The sequence below is a fragment of the Zea mays genome, chromosome 3, assembly GCF_902167145.1.
Source record: "Zea mays cultivar B73 chromosome 3, Zm-B73-REFERENCE-NAM-5.0, whole genome shotgun sequence".
NCBI lineage: Eukaryota > Viridiplantae > Streptophyta > Magnoliopsida > Poales > Poaceae > Zea > Zea mays.
In genome coordinates this window covers 26,053,761-26,074,184 of record NC_050098.1, presented here as the reverse complement: position 1 = coordinate 26,074,184, position 20,424 = coordinate 26,053,761, and the positions used below count along the sequence as shown (strand labels likewise).

Here is a 20,424-nt window from a genome sequence, read left to right as displayed (position 1 = left end):
CACGTTAAATGCAAATATCAAAAAAGTATACAAGTATATAAATTAATGGAGAGTTATCAAACGTACCCTATCTCCAGGTGCAGGTATATGTGTCGGAGGGGTGGTGGAACTGGTGTGTTTGCAAATTGGCTCCATTGTGGTGGCGGTGGAAAATTTGATGTCATGCCCTGTTGCTGCATTAACTGTTAAACACATATGTGTTACTACCTAAGATGTTGTATTGAAATATAATAATTTAGAGTTCGGATTATGTGTACTCACTTGATACATCGCTTGGTTATGTGCATTGCAAGCCTCCATAAATTCGTGTTGTTGTCTAATCTCTTCACGCATCCTTCATAATCTCCAACTCCTGCTCGTTCGGTCGACGAGAGCATGAGCTACGGGAAGATGAACCCGTCCTCTGAGATCTCACCGACGACGAGTCAATGAATCCGTCGAAGAGTGCATATCTATAAGTTATTCAAAAAATGTGATTACTGTATAATCAATTTAGTGTCAACCATATAATTTCATAAGTTAGATCTTACCGTCCATGCGCTTTGCCACCACCACTTGCGTACACCACCGAGGGATCCACCGGTTCATGGCGCCAGTCGAAGTCAGGGCCATGGCGACGAACCATCTCCTCCCCATATGCCGCCTATACATCATTCACAACCTTACAAATGCAGGAATTTATATACTTTGAATGTTTGAACTTTTGAGCCAAAACTCACCAAGCGATCCGTGGCTGTCTGGCTGCAGAGCTGGTCAGGGTTGTTCGAGTCTGGTCCTTTGTGGCCCTCCTGGTAGACCTCAATGTCACTAGGCTTTTGGCCACTCGTAGCTTCCTGTATAAACAAAAAACATTCATAAGCAATCGTATTATTTGCTGATCGACATAGAAAGATCAAACTTACCATTCTTTTAGCTTTTCGTATCGTGTCGTCACCGCCAAACTTGTGGTTAGGATTGGTTCCTCGACATTGTCTGTGATGCGCTGACGCTTTCTGGAAGCCTTCGGAAGCCCAATATCGACACCAAGCATAGTACGCATCAGGCACGGGCGCCATCCATGGAACCATCACCTGCACACACACAATGTTACATATTATTATTAATGACAAAGCAGCTGCATGGTCCAGAAACATCTGCGTCTTGGCAAACCATTCACTTGTGTGACACCCACCCTTCTTGAAACCTTCATACATCCAATAACGTCTATCACCCATTATTGCGGCTGTGTGTACGAGTAAAGAGTGCGTGTGAGACATTCATGTTTCTACACGTCACACATACATCTATAGGTAAGTAGTAAATATATATATATATATATTATATATATATACATAACATCACCTTCATCACATTAACATGATAATAATTAATTAACAATATTGCAACATCCAAATTTAAGTCAAATCATACTAACAAATAACATATGATATTAAAACCGATGAAAATTAACATGTGATATTAAACTAACAAATTGTAATCGTATTACAGTTAACTCCTGTCGGCCATAAAAACCGACGAAAATAAACAATAATTCACATTAAAGCTAACTCCCGTCGGCCATAAAAAACCGACGAAAATAATCACATGTATTTACATATAGGTAGGATTATACCTCGACGGGGGCTAGAGGCGGCGTTCGGGCGGACGGCGGCGCTCCGGGACGAGCAGAGGGCGTTGGCGGCCTCGGGGGCGGCGTTCCGGCCTCGGGTGGCGGGCCTCGGATGGTGGCGGCGCGGAGAAGCGGTGGCGCGCAGCCTGCGTGGCGGTGCGGCGGCGCGGTGGCACGACTGCGCAGTGGCGCCGGGGCACGGCGGCGCGGTGGCGTGGCGGCGCGGTGGCGTGGGGGCTCGGCGGCGCGGGAGCTCGGCCGCGCGGCTGCTCGGGCGGGCGGCGACTCGGGCGGGCGACGGCGTTGGCGGCTCGGGCGGGCGGCGGCGGCGGCTCGTCGGTTTCATACGAGAGAGAGAGGAGGAAGAATGAGTCCGCGCGCGGCCGGACGTGGCTCTAAAACCATTAATCCCCGTCGGCCTATGACGTGGCCGACGGGAATTAAATAACCCCCGTCGGCTTAGGGACAACCGACGGGAATTACTTAACCCCGTCGGCTAGGTGACGTGGCCGATGGGAATTAAATTAATTCACGTCAGCTAGTTGACGGCCGACGGGAGTTACTTAATTCCCGTCGGCTTTTGCACTAGCCGACGGGAATTAATCCGGCCGACGGGAGTCAACGGAATTCCTGTTGTGATTGCCAATAGTATATGGAGAATAATTTACTTTGCTTTAAAATAGACATGCCCATTAGCATTAATCATATTATCGGGTCTTGGGAATCTAATAATGCTCTAGCTTACAAAAAATTATTACTGACTGAAATATCAGCTTTATTTTGGTCCATCTGGCTCTGTCGAAAGGAGGTGACTTTTAATCATAAACCATTATCATCAATTGTGCATGTTATTTTCAGGGGTACCCACTGGTTCAGATTCTGGAGACGTGTACAGAAGGAGGAAAAGCATCAACAAATACTCGATGTCTGTCGAGCTTTGGAGGTGGTGGCGCTAGAAGTCTTTGCAATGCATAGATGACGCTCAAATGCAAGAATTGAAGATGGCTAGTGTTTTCTATAATCATGGCATTTTGTTTTCTTTGAGTTAGTTTAATTATTCAAGCAACTGCTCTCTGGTGCAATAATCGTCATGTATTGGCTGCACACATCTTTATGCTAAAGCCGAAACTCTTGTTTTCATAATAAAAAAAAGAATTTGGAGAAGAAATATACTCTCCGCCTTCCAGCCTATCTTCTACCTCCTCCCAACTATATGTGCTTTTCCCCTTCACGTCCCTACCCATACCTTAACAGTGCATTGTTGAGATATGATAGAAGGAGATGAAATAGAAAACAAGGAAAAAGAAAAAGATCGTTAGTCATTTTTTTTGTCTAGTAATATATAAGCAAAGCTGTTTTTGTCGATCAAGAGAAAGTTGCTCGTGAAGCTGAAACCAAGAAAACAGCTAGCTTTACCAGCTAAGCTGTCGCAAAACAGCCAAACGAGGCCAATACAGTGGTCCATCCGCTTTCATTTTTGATAAGGAACACATTGGTCTCATCATCATCCATCACTTCTTAATTATCATCATTAACAGGGTCCAACAAGAGCCCGTACGTACGTCAATTTTCTTTCCATCAATTTTCAGTGTTCTCTCATGCAGTGTGTGCTATATATATTTATCTTTAGAATTATTGTCCGTTTACTTGTATGGTTCACCCCAATACAAGAATGTTTGCTTGTTGACGCGGCGGCAGAGCTTTGTTGTAGAAGCCAGCAACTGGTGGCTGACTGTTGCATGTAGGGTTGCATGGATACTCGCAGCCAACCTGCCTCACCACCGGGCTCGGGCTCCTACCAAAGTACCAGTCCCCGATCACCTCCGTCAGTGTCTGCTCCAATTAAGAAAACCAAGCCGTGTTAGTTATTGTATCAACCAGAGTAACAGTATGTTATTAATATAGAGCTTTTCAATGGTCCCAGTAACATGGTGCTAAGTATATGTATAACATTATTTAATACAAAGTCTCTTGATAGATCTCTAAGGTACTAAATGAAAAAAATACGAGGGACGGCTTTTCGCAAAGAGCTCGTCTCTTCACGACTTTTTATATACATTGTGTATTAGCTATATTTATAATTAAAGGTCTCGGGATTATATCATACGGTCTCTTATCCGTCTCTTATATTTGGAAAATCGAACAGGTATCTCAGAGTTTTAGATGCCCTAATAATAGATAGTTGGCACCTATCAGGGTTTAGTGTTGATTAGTCTTTGTTCGGTTATTTCCATTATATATGGATTGGATGAGATTGGAAAAAATTAGAAGAACTTTGACTTGCTTGTGATTTAAACCCACCCAATTCCACTCAATCCACATTGATTGAGAGCAAACCGAATAAGCCCTTATATGGTTTGGTTTCGCATTAATTTGAGATCCGATTGGATATGATATTTTCATTCCATCCACATGCATCCACGCCTCCTCACCTTGTTTCCGATCCTCGGCGCGGCCGCTGAGTTCCATCCTGAGGTGTCGAAGATAGTCTGACAATGTGTGAAGCAAGAGTCGATGAACCAGCTGCTGTTGGTGCCGTCGGCAGCCTCGACGAGGTCATCTACCATCGTCTTCCTAAATGCTGCAACGACGTAGGAAAGTGTGATGTGTAGTATTGACAAAAGGCAGGCAGTAAGAAAAAAAAAGGGTATATATATATATATATATATATATATATATATATATATATATATATATATATATATATATATATAGCCAACCATTGAGGACTTGGATCTGGGAGGAATTGCATCTGCGAACGTCGTCTCTGCAGCCGCGCCATGACTCGTCGGGAGACGAGCTGTCTGGCGCAACAACAAACCGTACCTGCACTGGACGCCACACGGATGAGATAGAACTAAAAAATGCATGATGGATAGCAGTAGTCACTCAGGGCTGTTCACTTGACCTCATTCTAGTTCTATAGAGATCGATTTCAATATCGATATATATACTAGTATTTAATTTATACGGAAACAGAAATAATAGAGTAGTAGTAGTGTACCTGCCAAGAGTCGTAAGCAGAGTTTACGATCAACGTGGGCGTGCTGATGCTCTTAATAAGCTCCGCCGGGAAGAAACACTGCATTGGTATATATGAAGCAACACTGACATATTTTACCAACCAAGCACAGATCGATATAATGCTGTAAGGGCGTCCTTTGAACCCAAGAATCAAGCAAGACTTCACATGAAATATTAAAAAAAGAAACACAAGAATAATACATTCTAACGAATAATAGGATCGGAGGCCTGATAAATAGTACTCTCTTTGTTTTTTTTATATATGACGTTTCCTAGTTTAAGGACGAACTGTTGGGCGTCAAATATTTAGAAATGGAGCGAGGTAGTATATGATTATATAATACCTGCGTGGGATCGTCCTTGTTTGCGAGGAGGCAGTCCTTGGGCAAAACTTTAGTAACGTTCTTTGTGGAAGAGAAGAAAAGAACAACCGGAAAAGAACATTTAGTTTGCAGTTAGCTGAAGGCCGAAACCACCCCCACACCATACTGATAGGATTATTTATTTGTTTTTGAGAAACATGAACGAACTTGACGACGACGTACGGACGGCACGCTCACCTGAAGATGAACAACTCCGCTGTACACAGAACGCATGGAGCGCTGCCCTGACAAATCCTTCCTGCACGCACGCAGAGTGGCAAGGCAAGGGTTGAGTTCGCATATGTATGGGAGTAAACTGACCAATGTAATTCTAGCTTAGGGCTTGTTCGGTTATTTGCAATCTATATGGATTGGAGAGAATTGACATTGTATTGGGAGAGATTTTGAATTATTAAGGATTTTAAACCAACCCAATCCCCCAATTTAGGTCTTGTTCGGTTATTTCTATCCCATGTGTTTTGGATGAGATTGGAAAAGAAATGATTTAGTTTTTTGATTTGCTTAAGATTTAAACTCACTTAATCTCACTAATCTGCATAGATTGAGAGCAAAACGAACGAGGTCTTATATGGATTAGGATGGAAACGAACACGGAGTGGATTTGTACGATATGGATGGACGTACTTACGCGTCAACAAAGAACCCGGCATCGGAGAGGCATTTCACAGGAACCTCAGGGGGAAACCGTGCGCGAAAATCGTCGCAGTGCAGCAGCGTGGCCAGACCACCAGCGGAACAACCTGTGAGCAAGGCCTGCAGTACGTAACGAAGGCGGGCGATGCAAGTAAATTAAATGAGACCACATGTGTAAATGAAGATCAGCAGCAAAATGGAATATATGTAGATATAGCTTGTGGAGAGATCAGATCATGCAATATTCTAAGTCTATACATAGACATATACATATACTTGCCTGTTTGGAATGCGCGAGGCCCTTGTGCATGAGCTCGTCGAGGACTGCCTCCCAGATGCGCAGGCCTCTGAAGAAGAGCGTGCCGTTCCCAGGCCCAGCCTCGCGCTGGGAATCCCCCGAAAACGATGCCCCGTCGCAGTACCTAACGAACACTCTGTTCCAGCTGTAGAAATCTGGCGATGATCACACAGATACATACACATGGAGATATGAATCGTCGACCAGCCAATAATAACAAAAAAAATGAGAGAAAGAGAGAGAGAGTAGTAGTTACCAGGATTCTGTGCCGGGTCGTTGCTGAGAATGCCAGTGAAGTCCATGACTTTCTGCATGAAGAGGGACGAGCCGAGGTAGGTCGTCCTGCGGTCGGAGCAGCTGCGGACGGTGTCGCACCAGCCGCCCCCCATGAGATGGATGAGCCAGCTGCCGGACCCGGCGCCGGACCCCGCCTGCAGGTGGTAGCCCGGGGGGCTCCCGTCCAGGCACACCGCGCCCTTGTCGCGGGCGCCGGTCAGGAGGGTCAGCTCCACGGGGTTGGATGGTGGGGAGGATCGGGGCCGAGGGTGTCTCGTGCTGCTGCTGCTGGTGGTCCTGGTGGTGCTGCCGATCAGGAAGGGGAGGAGCAGGACCGTCGCCGAGACGGCGAGCGCCGCCCACGCGGCTGCCCGCGGGCTTAGTCGGCGCTGTGGCGGTGGCGGCGGGAGGAGCGGCGACCGGAGTTCGGTGGCCATCGCTCGCTACGCTAGCTGCTGGTGGATGGTCGGTCAGGCTCTCTGGAAGCACTGCAGTTTATGGTGTAATGCAGGACTGGAGTAGAAGCGAAGAAGAATTAGACACGAGGTAGGAGGTACACCTACCGCGCGATGTGATGTGGTCTGGTACTCTGTTGTGTACTCCTTGTGTGGCGTGCGATGGATGCATGCACGGGATGGGAACTGCGACTGCCTGTCTTCTTTTCCTTTATTGCTTGCTTGATTGCTTGTTCGTTTGGTGCCTTCCATTATCCATTGCTATTGCATATTGTTATTAATGGTCAACGACAAGCAAGGGCCGGCTATATATATGTCGTAACTCATTATCACTATGACAAGGAATGTATACCTAATTAGCTACGCTCCTCGATCTACTAGCGGTTGTTTATTAGGCCGGTTGCCACGGTGGGCGTTATTGCCTAAACCCGCCCTCGCAATTTAGGGGCTGTTTGGTTCGTGTCTAAATGTGTCACACTTTGTTTAAGGTTAGTCGTTCGAATTGAATAACTAACCTTAGGCAGAAAAGTTAGACAAAGTTACGCTCCTCGATCTACTAGCGGTTGTTTATTAGTCCGTCCCAGATGAGCGCTTATTCGGTTATTGCTACGCCATATAGATTGGATGCAATTGCATAAAAGTTAATAGAGATTTTGACTTGTTATAAATTTAAACGCACCAAATCATCTTCAATCCATATGGATTGAGATGAAAACGAATAGGCTCTGACGTGGTGGTTTCAGCGAGCGTAAGGCTGTTGCCCAATAGTAGCGTCGACAGACGGTATTGGCCATTTTAAAATAGTCGTTTTTATCATTAAAGCACTAAAAATCAGCAAAACATGTCTTAATCCATCTATAAATTGAGGTGAATAAATGGATGGACCTTATTTCTCCTAGCTTTGAGCTTATGTCACTTACCTTTTTTGTAATTTATTCAACAATGGTGGGTTTCTCGAGAATTATTTAGTAGTGAATTTTTAGGATAGATCATGAGATCGAGAATTCAAGATAAGTGCATGGGAGACACGAAGGTTTAGACATGTTCAGGCTCTCGATGTGACATAATACATTATGTCTTGTATGTCAGTGGCTATTGCTTATGATCTAATGATCTCACCTCTTTGGACACCATCGTACCTCCTTTTATAGTCCAAGGAGGAGGCAGTTATAGGACGATCACCTGACATTATACCAGATAAGGATAAGTATTTGCATATGTATCACGCTAACAGAGTCTATCTAGGACTCTTAATTCTATCTTTACATGTATGTTTTCCTTATTGTCCATACTCTACCATATTATATGGATATCAATCTTATCTACTGATCTAATAAGATCATGAGCTTTATCTTCCCCAGGCAAACCAGACATCTCTTTGAACTATGGACATAGTCCCTAAATAACATCACCGAGTTCTCAGACCCACATGTTAAGGCCTTGCTCGTTGAAGTGTTCTTGGGTACCACTAGTATATATTCTTAACAGTAGCCCTCGAGTGTGATTTGACAAAGTTATCAACTCGGATAGATTGGACTCTTGCATTGAATCATAGATGTGAAGCCTCGCTTTTGATATTTAGAGTTGTTCCTCAAATCCTTCGCTTTGATATGCACCCCCTAAGTCCTAGAACTCGACCTTTTACTGTTTAGGACTCGACCAAAACTCCACACTAGCACTCCAGATTCTACATATTCACATAGCTTAATCTTTTAGCTTCTCATCTTCTAGGTTTGTGGCACTTGGTCTTCCATTACAACTTATAAATGGGACCCCTCTGTGGCCTCTAGTCTTCCACTGGCCCATCACTTCCTAGCGCTTTGATTCCACCACTAATTCATCTTCGGTGAAAGCCTAAATCACTCAGTCGTCGCTGCCAAATCTCAAACCACATCCAATCACATCCATGACCACAGATCATATTGATCCAATAGAGTTTTGGTCCTTGGTGGCGGTTGGGTTACTCGAAGAGAAAATTTTGATCTAATAGAAAGTTCTAGGCAAGGATTCCTTTCCAATGCCTGATGCTGATCAATTAGCATCATATTGCAACAACACAAATTTAGTTGCAATAGATATATGTTATTGCCATAAATTTGAAAATGGTTGCAATATATAGACTTTATTACCATAAATGTTTTACATTGCAATAATTATTAGTTTTGTGGTAAGAAGTAGGTATTAGGGCCACAATATGCAAAATTGTTGCAATATGTTAATCAATATTGCCAAGAGTTTCATGTGGTTGCGATACTATTAAATTCCGTTGCAAAACTGTGATGCTTCTTGCCACAAAATAAAAAATGGTTGTAATATAGTTATCTATATTGCCACAAATATCTTTTGTTGCTATTGTCGTACTTGATAGTCGCCTAGAGGGGGGGTGAATAGGGCGAAACTGAAATTTACAAATATAAACACAACTACAAGCCGGGTTAGCGTTAGAAATAAAAACGAGTCCGCGAGAGAGGGTGCAAAACAAATCTCAAGCAAATAAGGAGTGTGACAGAAGGATTTGTTTTACCGAGGTTCGGTTCTCGCAAACCTACTCCCCGTTGAGGTGATCACAAAGACCGGGTCTCTTTCAACCCTTTCCCTCTCTCAAACGGTCCCTCTGACCGAGTGAGCTTCTCTTCTCAAATCAAAACCGGGAACAAAACTTCCCCGCAAGGGCCACCACACAATTGGTGCCTCTTGCCTTGATTACAATGGAGTTTTGATCACAAGAACAAGTGAGAAAGAAAAGAAGCAATCCAAGCGCAAGAGCTCAAAAGAACACGACAAATCTCTCTCGCTAATCACTAAAGCCTTGTGTGGAATTGGAGAGGATTTGATCTCTTTGGTGTGTCTAGAGTTGAATGCCTAGCTCTTGTAAGTGGTTGAGAAGTGGAAAACTTGGATGCAATGAATGGTGGGTGGTTGGGGGTATTTATAGCCCCAACCACCAAACTAATCGTTTGGTGGGGCTGTCTGTCGCATGGTGCACCGGACAGTCCGGTGCGCCAGCCACGTCACCAAAGCCGTTGGGTTCTGACCGTTGGAGCTCTGCCTTCTGGGCCCGCCTGGATGTCCGGTGGCGCACCGGACATGTACTGTAGAGTGTCCGGTGCGCCAGCATGGGCGTGCCTGACTTCTGCGCGCGCTGGCGCGCATTTAATGCACTTGCAGGTAGCCGTTGGCGCCGAAGTAGTCGTTGCCCCGCAGTTACACCGGACAGTCCGGTGTACACCGGACATGTCCGGTGAATTATAGCGGAGCAGCTGCTGCGAATTCCCGAGGCTGCCAAGTTCCAGAGCCACGTCCTCTTGGAGCACCGGACACTGTCCTGTGTACACCGGACATGTCCGGTGAATTATAGCGTGCCGGCTCTGAAAATTCCCGAGGTTGAGGTATTCAGCACGAAGTCCCCTGGTGCACCGGACACTGTCCGGTAGCACACCGGACAGTCCGGTGCGCCAGACCAGGGAGCCTTTCGGGATGCCTTTAGCTCTCTATTTTGAACCCAACATTGGTCTTTTTAATTGGCTTGTTGTGAACCTTTGGCACCTGTATAACTTATACACTAGAGCAAACTAGTTAGTCCAATTATTTGTGTTGGGCAATTCAACCACCAAAATTATTTAGGAACTAGGTGTAAGCCTAATTCCCTTTCAATCTCCCCATTTTTGGTGATTGATGCCAACACAAACCAAAGCAAATATAGAAGTGCATAATTGAACTAGCTTGCATAATGTAAGTGCAAAGGTTGCTTGGAATTGAGCCAATATAAATACTTACAAGATATGCATGGATTGTTTCTTTATTTTTAACATTTTGGACCACGCTTGCACCACAGATTTTGTTTTTGCAAATTCTTTTGTAAATCCTTTTCAAAGTTCTTTTTGCAAATGGTCAAAGGTAAATGAATAAGATTTTACGAAGCATTTTCAAGATTTGAAATTTTCTCCCCCTGTTTCAAATGCTTTTCCTTTGACAAAACAAAACTCCCCCTAAATGAGATCCTCCTCTTAGTGTTCAAGAGGGTTTTGATATATCATTTTTGAAATACTACTTTTTCCCCCCTTTTAACATAATAAGATACCAATTTGAAAATACTCTTTTGAAAATCTCCAATTTTTTTTAAAAAAATAGGTGGTGGTGCGGTCCTTTTGCTTTGGGCTCATATTCTCTCCCCCTTTGGCATGAATCGCCAAAAACGAAATCATTAGAGCCCTCGAATTACTTTCTTCCCCTTTGGTCATAAATAAAGGAGTGAGAATTGTACCAAAGGCGAAGTCCTTTTGCTTTGAACTCTCCCCCAAAAGATGAAGAGTTGCTTGGAGTGATGGCGAAGGATGAGTTACGGAGTGGAAGCCTTTGTCTTCGCCGAAGACTCCAATTCCCTTTTAATACACTTATGACTTGGTTTGAAATAGACTTAAAAAAACATTAGTCATAGCATATGAAAGAGACATGATCAAAGGTATACAAATGAGCTATGTGTGCAATTTAGCAAAAGAAATTGCGCGAAGCAAGAATATTGAGCTCATGCCTAAGTTTGTTAAAAGTTTGTTCATCAAGAGGCTTGGTAAAGATATCGGCTAATTGATCTTTAGTGTTAATGTAAGAAATCTCGATATCTCCCTTTTGTTGGTGATCCCTAAGAAAATGATACCGAATGGCTATGTGTTTAGTGCGGCTATGCTCGACGGGATTATCCGCCATCTTGATTGCACTCTCATTATCACATAGCAAAGGGACTTTGGTTAATTTGTAACTGTAGTCCCGCAGGGTTTGCCTCATCCAAAGCAATTACGCGCAACAATGGCCTGCGGCAATGTACTCGGCTTCGGCGGTGGAAAGAGCGACTGAATTTTGCTTCTTTGAAGCCCAAGACACCAAGGATCTTCCCAAGAACTGGCAAGTCCCCGATGTGCTCTTCCTATTGATTTTACACCTCGCCCAATCGGCATCCGAATAACCAATCAAATCAAAAGGGGACCCCCTAGGATACCAAAGCCCAAACTTAGGAGTGTAAGCCAAATATCTCAAGATTCGTTTTACGATCGTAAGGTGAGCTTCCTTAGGGTCGGCTTGGAATTTTGCACACATGCATACGGAAAGCATAATATCCGGTCGAGATGCACATAAATAGAGTAAAGAACCTATCATCGACCGGTATACCTTTTGATCGACGGATTTACCTCCCTCGTCGAGGTCGAGATGCCCATTGGTTCCCATGGGTGTCTTGATGGGTTTGGCATCCTTCATTCCAAACTTGCTTAGAATATCTTGAGTATACTTTGTTTGGCTTAGGAAGGTGCCCTCTTGGAGTTGCTTTACTTGAAATCCTAAGAAATACTTCAACTCCCCCATCATAGACATCTCGAATTTTTGTGTCATGATCCTACTAAATTCTTCACATGTAGACTCGTTAGTAGACCCAAATATAATATCATCAACATAAATTTGGCATATGAACAAGTCATTTTCAAGAGTTTTAGTAAATAAAGTAGGATCGGCCTTTCCGACTTTGAATCCATTAGTGATAAGAAAATCCCTAAGGCATTCATACCATGCTCTTGGGGCTTGCTTGAGCCCATAAAGCGCCTTAGAGAGTTTATAAACATGGTTAGGGTACTCACTATCTTCAAAGCCGAAAGGTTGCTCAACATAGACCTATTCCTTGATTGGTCCATTGAGGAAGGCACTTTTCACGTCCATTTGATAAAGCTTAAAGCCATGGTAAGTAGCATAGGCCAATAATATGCGAATTGATTCAAGCCTAGCTACGGGTGCATAGGTTTCACCGAAATCCAAACCTTCAACTTGGGAGTATCCCTTGGCCACAAGTCGAGCTTTGTTCCTTGTCACCACACCATGTTCATCTTGCTTGTTGCGGAAAACCCATTTGGTTCCTACAACATTTTGGTTAGGACGTGAAACTAAATGCCATACCTCATTCCTAGTGAAGTTGTTGAGCTCCTCTTGCATTGCCACCACCCAATCCGAATCTTGTAGTGCTTCCTCTACCCTGTGTGGCTCAATAGAGGAAACAAAAGAGTAATGCTCACAAAAATGTGCAACACGAGATCTAGTAGTTACCCCCTTATGAATGTCGCCGAGGATGGTGTCGACGGGGTGATCTTGTTGGATTGCTTGGTGGACTCTTGGGTGTGGCGGTCTTTGTTCTTCATCCTCCTTGTCTAGATCATTTGCATCTCCCCCTTGATCATTGCCGTCATCTTGAGGTGGCTCATTTGCTTGATCTTCTACTTCATCAACTTGAGCTTCATCCTCATTTTGAGTCGGTGGAGATGCTTGCGTGGAGGAGGATGGTTGATCTTGTGCATTTGGAGGCTCTTCGGATTCCTTAGGACACACATCCCCAATGGACATGTTCCTTAGCGCGATGCATGGAGCCTCTTCATTACCTATCTCATCAAGATCAACTTGCTCTACTTGAGAGCCGTTAGTCTCATCAAACACAACGTCATAAGAAACTTCAACTTGTCCGGAGGACTTGTTAAAGACTCTATATGCCCTTGTGTTTGAATCATATCCTAGTAAAAAGCCTTCTACAGTCTTAGGAGCAAATTTAGATTTTCTACCTCTTTTGACAAGAATAAAGCATTTGCTACCAAAGACTCTAAAATATGAAATATTGGGATTTTTACCGGTTAGGAGTTCATACGATGTCTTCTTGAGGATTCGGTGAAGATATAACCGGTTGATGGCGTAGCAGGCGGTGTTGACCGCCTCGGCCCAAAACTGATCCGAAGTCTTGTATTCATCAAGCATGGTTCTTGCCATATCTAATAGAGTTCTATTCTTCCTCTCCACTACACCATTTTGTTGTGGCGTGTAGGGAGAAGAGAACTCATGCTTGATGCCCTCCTCCTCAAGGAAGCCTTCGGTTTGAGAGTTCTTGAACTCCGTCCCGTTGTCGCTTCTAATTTTCTTGATCCTTAAGGCGAACTCGTTTTGAGCTCGTCTCAAGAATCCCTTTAAGGTTTCTTGGGTTTGAGATTTTTCCTACAAAAAGAACACCCAAGTGAAGCGAGAATAATCATCCACTATTACAAGACAATACTTACTCCCGCTGATGCTTATGTAAGCAATCAGGCCGAATAGATCCATGTGGAGTAGCTCAAGCGGCCTGTCAGTCGTCATGATGTTCTTGTGTGGATGATGGGCTCCAACTTGCTTTCCTGCCTAGCATGCGCCACAAACCCTGTCTTTCTCAAAATGAACATTTGTTAGTCCTAAAATGTGTTCTCCCTTTAGAAGCTTATGAAGATTCTTCATCCCAACATGGGCTAGTCGGCGGTGCCAGAGCCAACCCATGTTAGTCTTAGCAATTAAGCATGTGTCGAGTTCAGCTCTATCAAAATCTACTAAGTATAGCTGACCCTCTAACACACCCTTAAATGCTATTGAATCATCAGTTCTTCTAAAGACAGTGACACCTATATCAGTAAAGAGACAGTTGTAGCCCATTTTGCATAATTGAGATACAGAAAGCAAATTGTAATCTAATGAATCTACGAGAAAAAAATTGGAAATAGAATGGTCAGGAGATATAGCAATTTTACCCAATCCTTTGACCAAACCTTGGTTTCCATCCCTGAATGTGATAGCTCGTTGGGGATCTTGATTTTTCTCATAGGAGGAGAACATCTTTTTCTCCCCTGTCATGTGGTTTGTGCACCCGCTATCGATGATCCAACTTGAGCCCCCGGATGCATAAACCTACAAAACAAGTTTAGTTCTTGACTTTAGGTACCCAAACGGTTTTGGGTCCTTTGGCATTAGAAACAAGAACTTTGGGAACCCAAACACAAGTTATCGAGCTCTTGTGTTTGCCCCCAACATACTTGGCAACGACCTTGCCGGATTTGTTAGTCAAAACATATGATGCATCAAAAGTTTTAAATGAAATGTCATGATCATTTGATGCATTAGGAGTTCTCCGTTTAGGCAACTTAGCACGAGTTGGTTGCCTAGAACTAGATGTCTCACCCTTATACATAAAAGCATGATTTGGGCCAGAGTGAGACTTCCTAGAGTGAATTCTCCTAATCTTGCTCTCGGGATAACCGGCAGGGTACAAAATGTAACCCTCGTTATCCTGAGGCATGGGAGTCTTGCCCTTAACAAAATTAGACAATCTTTTAGGAGGGGCATTAAGTTTGACATTGTCTCTCCTTTGGAAGCCGATGCCATCCTTGATGCCAGGGCGTCTCCCATTATAAAGCATACTACGAGCAAATTTAAATTTTTCATTCTCTAAGTTATGCTCGGCAATTTTAGCATCTAATTTTGCTATATGATCATTTTGTTGTTTAATTAAAGACATGTGATCATGAATAGCATTAATATCAACATCTCTACATCTAGTACAAATAGATACATGCTCAACGATAGATGTAGAGGGCTTGCAAGATTTTAATTCTACAATCTTAGCATGTAACATATCATTCTTAGTTCTAAGGTCTGAAATAGTAGCATTGCAAACATCAAAATCTTTAGCCTTAGCAAGTAATTTTTCATTTTCATTTCTAAGGCTAGCAAGTGAAATGTTCAATTCTTCAATCCTAGCAAGTAAATCATCATTATCATTTCTAGAATTGGAAGTTGAAACATTACAAACATGAGAATCAACCTTAGCTAACAAGTTAGCATTTTCATTTCTAAGGTTGGCAATAGTGTCATGGCATGTGCTTAGCTCACTAGTTAATTTTTCACATTTTTCTACCTCTAGAGCATAAGCATTTTTAACCTTAACATATTTCTTATTTTCCTTAATTAGGAAGTCCTCTTGAGAATCCAAAAGGTCATCCTTTTCATGAATAGCACTAATTAATTCATTTAATTTTTTCTTTTGTTCCATGTTAAGGTTGGAAAAAAGGGTACGCAAGTTATCCTCCTCATCACTAGCATTATCATCACTAGAAGACTCATATTTAGTGGATGATTTGGATTTAACCTTCTTCCTCTTGTCGTCCTTTGCCATGAGGCACTTGTGCCCGATGTTGGGGAAGAGGAGTCCCTTGGTGACGGCGATGTTGGCGGCGTCCTCGTCGTCGGAGGAGTCGGTGGAGCTCTCGTCGGAGTCCCACTTGCGGCACACGTGGGCATCGCCGTCCCTCTTCTTGTGGTACCTCTTCTTTTCTCTCCTCTTGCCCTTCTTGTCGTTATCCCTGTCACTGTCACTTGATAATGGACATTTAGCAATAAAGTGACCGGGCTTACCACACTTGTAGCAAACCTTCTTGGAACGGGATTTGTAATCCTTCCCCTTCCGTTGCTTGAGGATTTGGCGAAAGCTTTTGATGATTAAAGCCATCTCCTCGTTGTCGAGCTTTGAAGCGTCGATTGGTTGTCTACTTGGTGTAGACTCCTCCTTCTTCTCCTCCGTTGCCTTGAATGCCACCGGTTGTGCTTCGGATGTGGAGGGATCATCAAGCTCGTTGATCTTCTTTGAGCCCTTGATCATACATTCAAAGCTCACAAAATTCCCGATAACTTCCTCGGGAGTCATTAGTGTGTATCTAGGATTACCACGAATTAATTGAACTTGAGTGGGGTTAAGGAAGATGAGTGATCTAAGAATAACCTTAACCACCTCGTGGTCATCCCATTTCTTGCTCCCGAGGTTGCGCACTTGGTTCACCAAGGTTTTGAGCCGGTTGTACATATCTTGTGGCTCCTCCCCTTGGCGAAGACGGAAGCGACCGAGCTCCCCCTCGATCGTTTCCCGCTTGGTGATCTTGGTGAGTTCATCACCCTCGTGCGCGGTCTTGAGTAGATCCCAAATCTCCTTCGCATTCTTCAGCCCTTGCACCTTGTTATATTCCTCTCTACTTAGAGAGGCGAGGAGTATGGTTGTGGCTTGGGAGTTGAAGTGCTCGATTTGGGCTACTTCATCCTCATCATAGTTTTCATCCCCTACGGATGGTACCTGTGCACCAAACTCAACAACATCCCATATACTTTTGTGGAGTGAGGTTAGATGAAATCGCATTAAATCACTCCACCTAGCGTAATCTTCACCATCAAAAGTTGGTGGTTTGCCTAATGGGACGGAAAGTAAAGGTGTATGTTTAGAAATGCGAGGGTAGCATAGGGGAATCTTACTATACTTCTTACGCTCTTGGCGTTTAGAAGTGACGGACGTCGCGTCGGAGCCGGAGGTGGATGCCGATGAAGAATCGGTCTCGTAGTAGACCACCTTCCTCATCCTCTTTTTCTTGTCCCCACTCCGATGCGGCTTGTGGGAAGAGGATTTCTCCTTCTTCTCTTTGTGGTGTGAAGAAGATTTCTTCTCCTTCCCTTTAGAGGAGTCCTTCTTCTTCTCCTTCCTCTTGGTGCGGGACTCTTCCGATGAAGTGCTCCCCTGGCTTGTAGTGGGCTTTTCGCCGGTCTCCATCTCCTTCTTGGCGTGATCTCCCGACATCACTTCGAGCGGTTAGGCTCTAATGAAGCACCGGGCTTCTGATACCAATTGATAGTCGCCTAGAGGGGGGTGAATAGGGCGAAACTGAAATTTACAAATATAAACACAACTACAAGCCGGGTTAGCGTTAGAAATAAAAACGAGTCTGCGAGAGAGGGTGCAAAACAAATCTCAAGCAAATAAGGAGTGTGACAGAAGGATTTGTTTTACCGAGGTTCGGTTCTCGCAAACCTACTCCCCGTTGAGGTGGTCACAAAGACCGGGTCTCTTTCAACCCTTTCCCTCTCTCAAACGGTCCCTCCGACTGAGTGAGCTTATCTTCTCAAATCAAAACCGGGAACAAAACTTCCCCGCAAGGGCCACCACACAATTGGTGCCTCTTGCCTTGATTACAATGGAGTTTTGATCACAAGAACAAGTGAGAAAGAAAAGAAGCAATCCAAGCGCAAGAGCTCAAAAGAACACGGCAAATCTCTCTCGCTAATCACTAAAGCCTTGTGTGGGATTGGAGAGGATTTGATCTCTTTGGTGTGTCTAGAGTTGAATGCCTAGCTCTTGTAAGTGGTTGAGAAGTGGAAAACTTGGATGCAATGAATGGTGGGTGGTTGGGGGTATTTATAGCCCCAACCACCAAACTAGCCGTTTGGTGGGGCTGTCTTGTCGCATGGTGCACCGGACAGTCCGGTGCACACCGGACATGTCCGGTGCGCCAGCCACGTCACCAAAGCCGTTGGGTTCTGACCGTTGGAGCTCTGTCTTCTGGGCCCGCCTGAATGTCCGGTGGCGCACCGGACATGTACTGTAGAGTGTCCGGTGCGCCAGCATGGGCGTGCCTGACTTCTGCGCGCGCTGGCGCGCATTTAATGCACTTGAAGGTAGCCGTTGGCGCCGAAGTAGCCGTTGCCCCGCAGTTACACCGGACAGTCCGGTGTACACCGGACATGTCCGGTGAATTATAGCGGAGCAGCTGCTGCGAATTCCCGAGGCTGCCAAGTTCCAGAGCCGCGTCCTCTTGGAGCACCGGACACTGTCCGGTGTACACCGGACATGTCCGGTGAATTATAGCGCGCCGGCTCTGAAAATTCCCGAGGCTGAGGTGTTCAGCACGAAGTCCCCTGGTGCACCGGACACTGTCCGGTGCGCCAGACCAGGGAGCCTTTCGGGATGCCTTTAGCTCTCTATTTTGAACCCAACATTGGTCTTTTTAATTGGCTTGTTGTGAACCTTTGGCACCTGTATAACTTATACACTAGAGCAAACTAGTTAGTCCAATTATTTGTGTTGGGCAATTCAACCACCAAAATTATTTAGGAACTAGGTGTAAGCCTAATTCCCTTTCAGTACTATTTGTTGCAAAATCGTGGTGTGTATTGCAACGGAGATATGAATGGAGAAAATATATACTGATTTTGTTGCAAAAGTTGTAATGTTATCGTAAGATTTAAGCATCTTAATAATTTAGTTTTTTTTATTAACAAAAAATGTAGTAGCCAGTGGTAGAGTAGTTTGTTATAAATAGTGAGATTGAAGTTCGATTCCTAGATTTGACAAAAGAATATTTTCTTAGTGTTATTTGGTCATTGCAACAAATATATACCACAATATTTTATTTTGTTGCAACAATTGGAGCTATTGTAACGGGACGAAAAATTGTTTCCATAAGTTTTTGCCACTCCGTTTTTTGCAACGGTTAGCAACAAAAGTGACATTGTAGAACTTGCCACGATTTATGGCCTTTTGCAATGATTTTTGCCCAGAGGGTGATTTTTTAGTAGTGCTCCCATCCTTTCGGATCTTCGGGGAGCTTCTAAATTATTGTCAAATATAGCCTATCCATCTGAATCTTAATTTAGTCCTGCATATTGCCATCTTGTTGCACCTCTGCGAGGCATCCTAGGGATTCCTCCATTCTTCCCCCTGTTTTAATATCTTTTGTTCTTCTAGCCTGCTTGCCCGAGCAAAGAGCAACCTACGATAGTGTTGGTGTAGGGATTCAGTTGCGTGCTGACTGCCATTATCTTAATCGCCCTCTGAAAACCTCCCATAAGAACTATCATAAGCACTGGTTCTATATGGAAAATCATGATCCCAAACTTCTTGAATTTATAAGATTTCCCAAATTAGAGTGGATGTGTGATGGCCCACCATTTATTGAGGACGTTCTGGTGGTGATGAAGAGAATACATGGCACATAGGAGCTTTGTGAAGTGTCTAGGTTAGTTAACCACTGCTTAAAGCATTTGCTCTAAGTTAGGTCTAGTGTTTAGTGAGGTTTGCATATCTCAAATCACTTAGTGTTTGCAAACACTATTAAAGTTGTGCTCAGAGTGGCTTGTAGTCTTGTGAGATCACACAAACTGTGTTTGTGGTATGGTCGTAACCATATATTGGAGAGAACGAGGAATGTGACGTTTTGACCAAAAACATGATAATCAAGATGACAAGGAGTCATCTAGTGGAGGTCATTTTAGAGACCTACTTACACGTGGACAAGACCCAATGACTATCCATGAAGTTACTTAACTGGGAGCTTGACCATTGGTGGGCATCCTTGTGACTGGCTCCAACAAGTATTAGGAGAAGCTTGCTACGTTTCTCGATATCTCGGTAAAAATACCAACATCATGAAGCAATAGTTTGTATTCTATCGCTCTTTAGCTTCCATATTTATATTGTGCACCTTGGTTGTGTGCTTTATCTTTCTTTGTATAACTCTTTGCAATAGAGATAGCAACACATGGTTAAAACCATAGTGGCATATATAGATAGTTTATGAAAATAGTTCTGAAGTTATCTAATTCATTCTCTTTTTTTAGGCACGGTCCCTTCATTGGCGCATCGTCGATAGAGGTACGGTGTGAGGACTCAAAGTACCTCGTGAGCAGTGACAGCGGTGGCCGTGTGGTAGATCCACCATCTCTGAGGTCGATGGCCTCCGCGGATGATTGATGATGAGTGGGGTGGAGGGAGGGAAGGAGAATGGGGTGATGGAGTGTGGTGACGGTGACTAGGAGAGGTGTACACAAGACCGTCATGGCAAGTTCTCTCGTCTAGCAATCTAAACACTAAGATTTAACCCTAAAAAAATTATGCCAAAAAAATATAAACTTGAAACAAGATCAAAAACTTGTACCAAAATTTGTAGTGTCTCAATACGATATTTAACTTTGCGGTTGACAAGTTTTTTTAAAGCCGTTTTAGAGTCATGGATGTTTGCTTTAATTTGTTTTATTCTAAAATTCAAAGTTTAAAACTTCCAAACGACATCATATATGGATATGATGTATACTAAAGTTGTACTGCTGGAC

General features: G+C 43.8%; 1 protein-coding gene and 1 pseudogene across 1 annotated transcript; both read right to left on the bottom strand.

Moving 5' to 3' along the window:
* The window catches only part of LOC103651838 (beta-1,2-xylosyltransferase XYXT1-like), a 54,305-nt pseudogene extending 52,350 nt beyond the window's left edge, over positions 1 to 1,955 (bottom strand).
* A 1,099-nt stretch (positions 1,956 to 3,054) lies between these two features.
* Positions 3,055 to 6,823, bottom strand: LOC103649870 (pectin acetylesterase 5). The gene is made up of 9 exons (XM_008675568.3): positions 6,204 to 6,823; positions 5,930 to 6,102; positions 5,645 to 5,769; positions 5,194 to 5,254; positions 4,978 to 5,037; positions 4,614 to 4,691; positions 4,330 to 4,435; positions 4,042 to 4,190; positions 3,055 to 3,442 (listed from the first exon to the last, which is right to left on the bottom strand). Exons 1-9 carry the CDS (start codon positions 6,658 to 6,660, stop codon positions 3,266 to 3,268), a joined length of 1,386 nt encoding a protein of 461 aa, XP_008673790.1. The 5' UTR covers positions 6,661 to 6,823; the 3' UTR covers positions 3,055 to 3,265.
* Between the last annotated feature and the right edge of the window lie 13,601 nt (positions 6,824 to 20,424).

Bases quoted from the DNA above. Each gene is read 5' to 3' on its own strand.
- LOC103649870 (XM_008675568.3), bottom strand. From the start codon at position 6,660: ATGGCCACCGAACTCCGGTCGCCGCTCCTCCCGCCGCCACCGCCACAG. The intron at 5,255-5,644 runs GTAAGTACGTCC...GCGTGCGTGCAG, and splicing joins GCCGGGTTCTTTGTTGACGC to GAAGGATTTGTCAGGGCAGC. The intron at 4,436-4,613 runs GTACACTACTAC...CGTCCAGTGCAG, and splicing joins CTGCTTACGACTCTTGGCAG to GTACGGTTTGTTGTTGCGCC.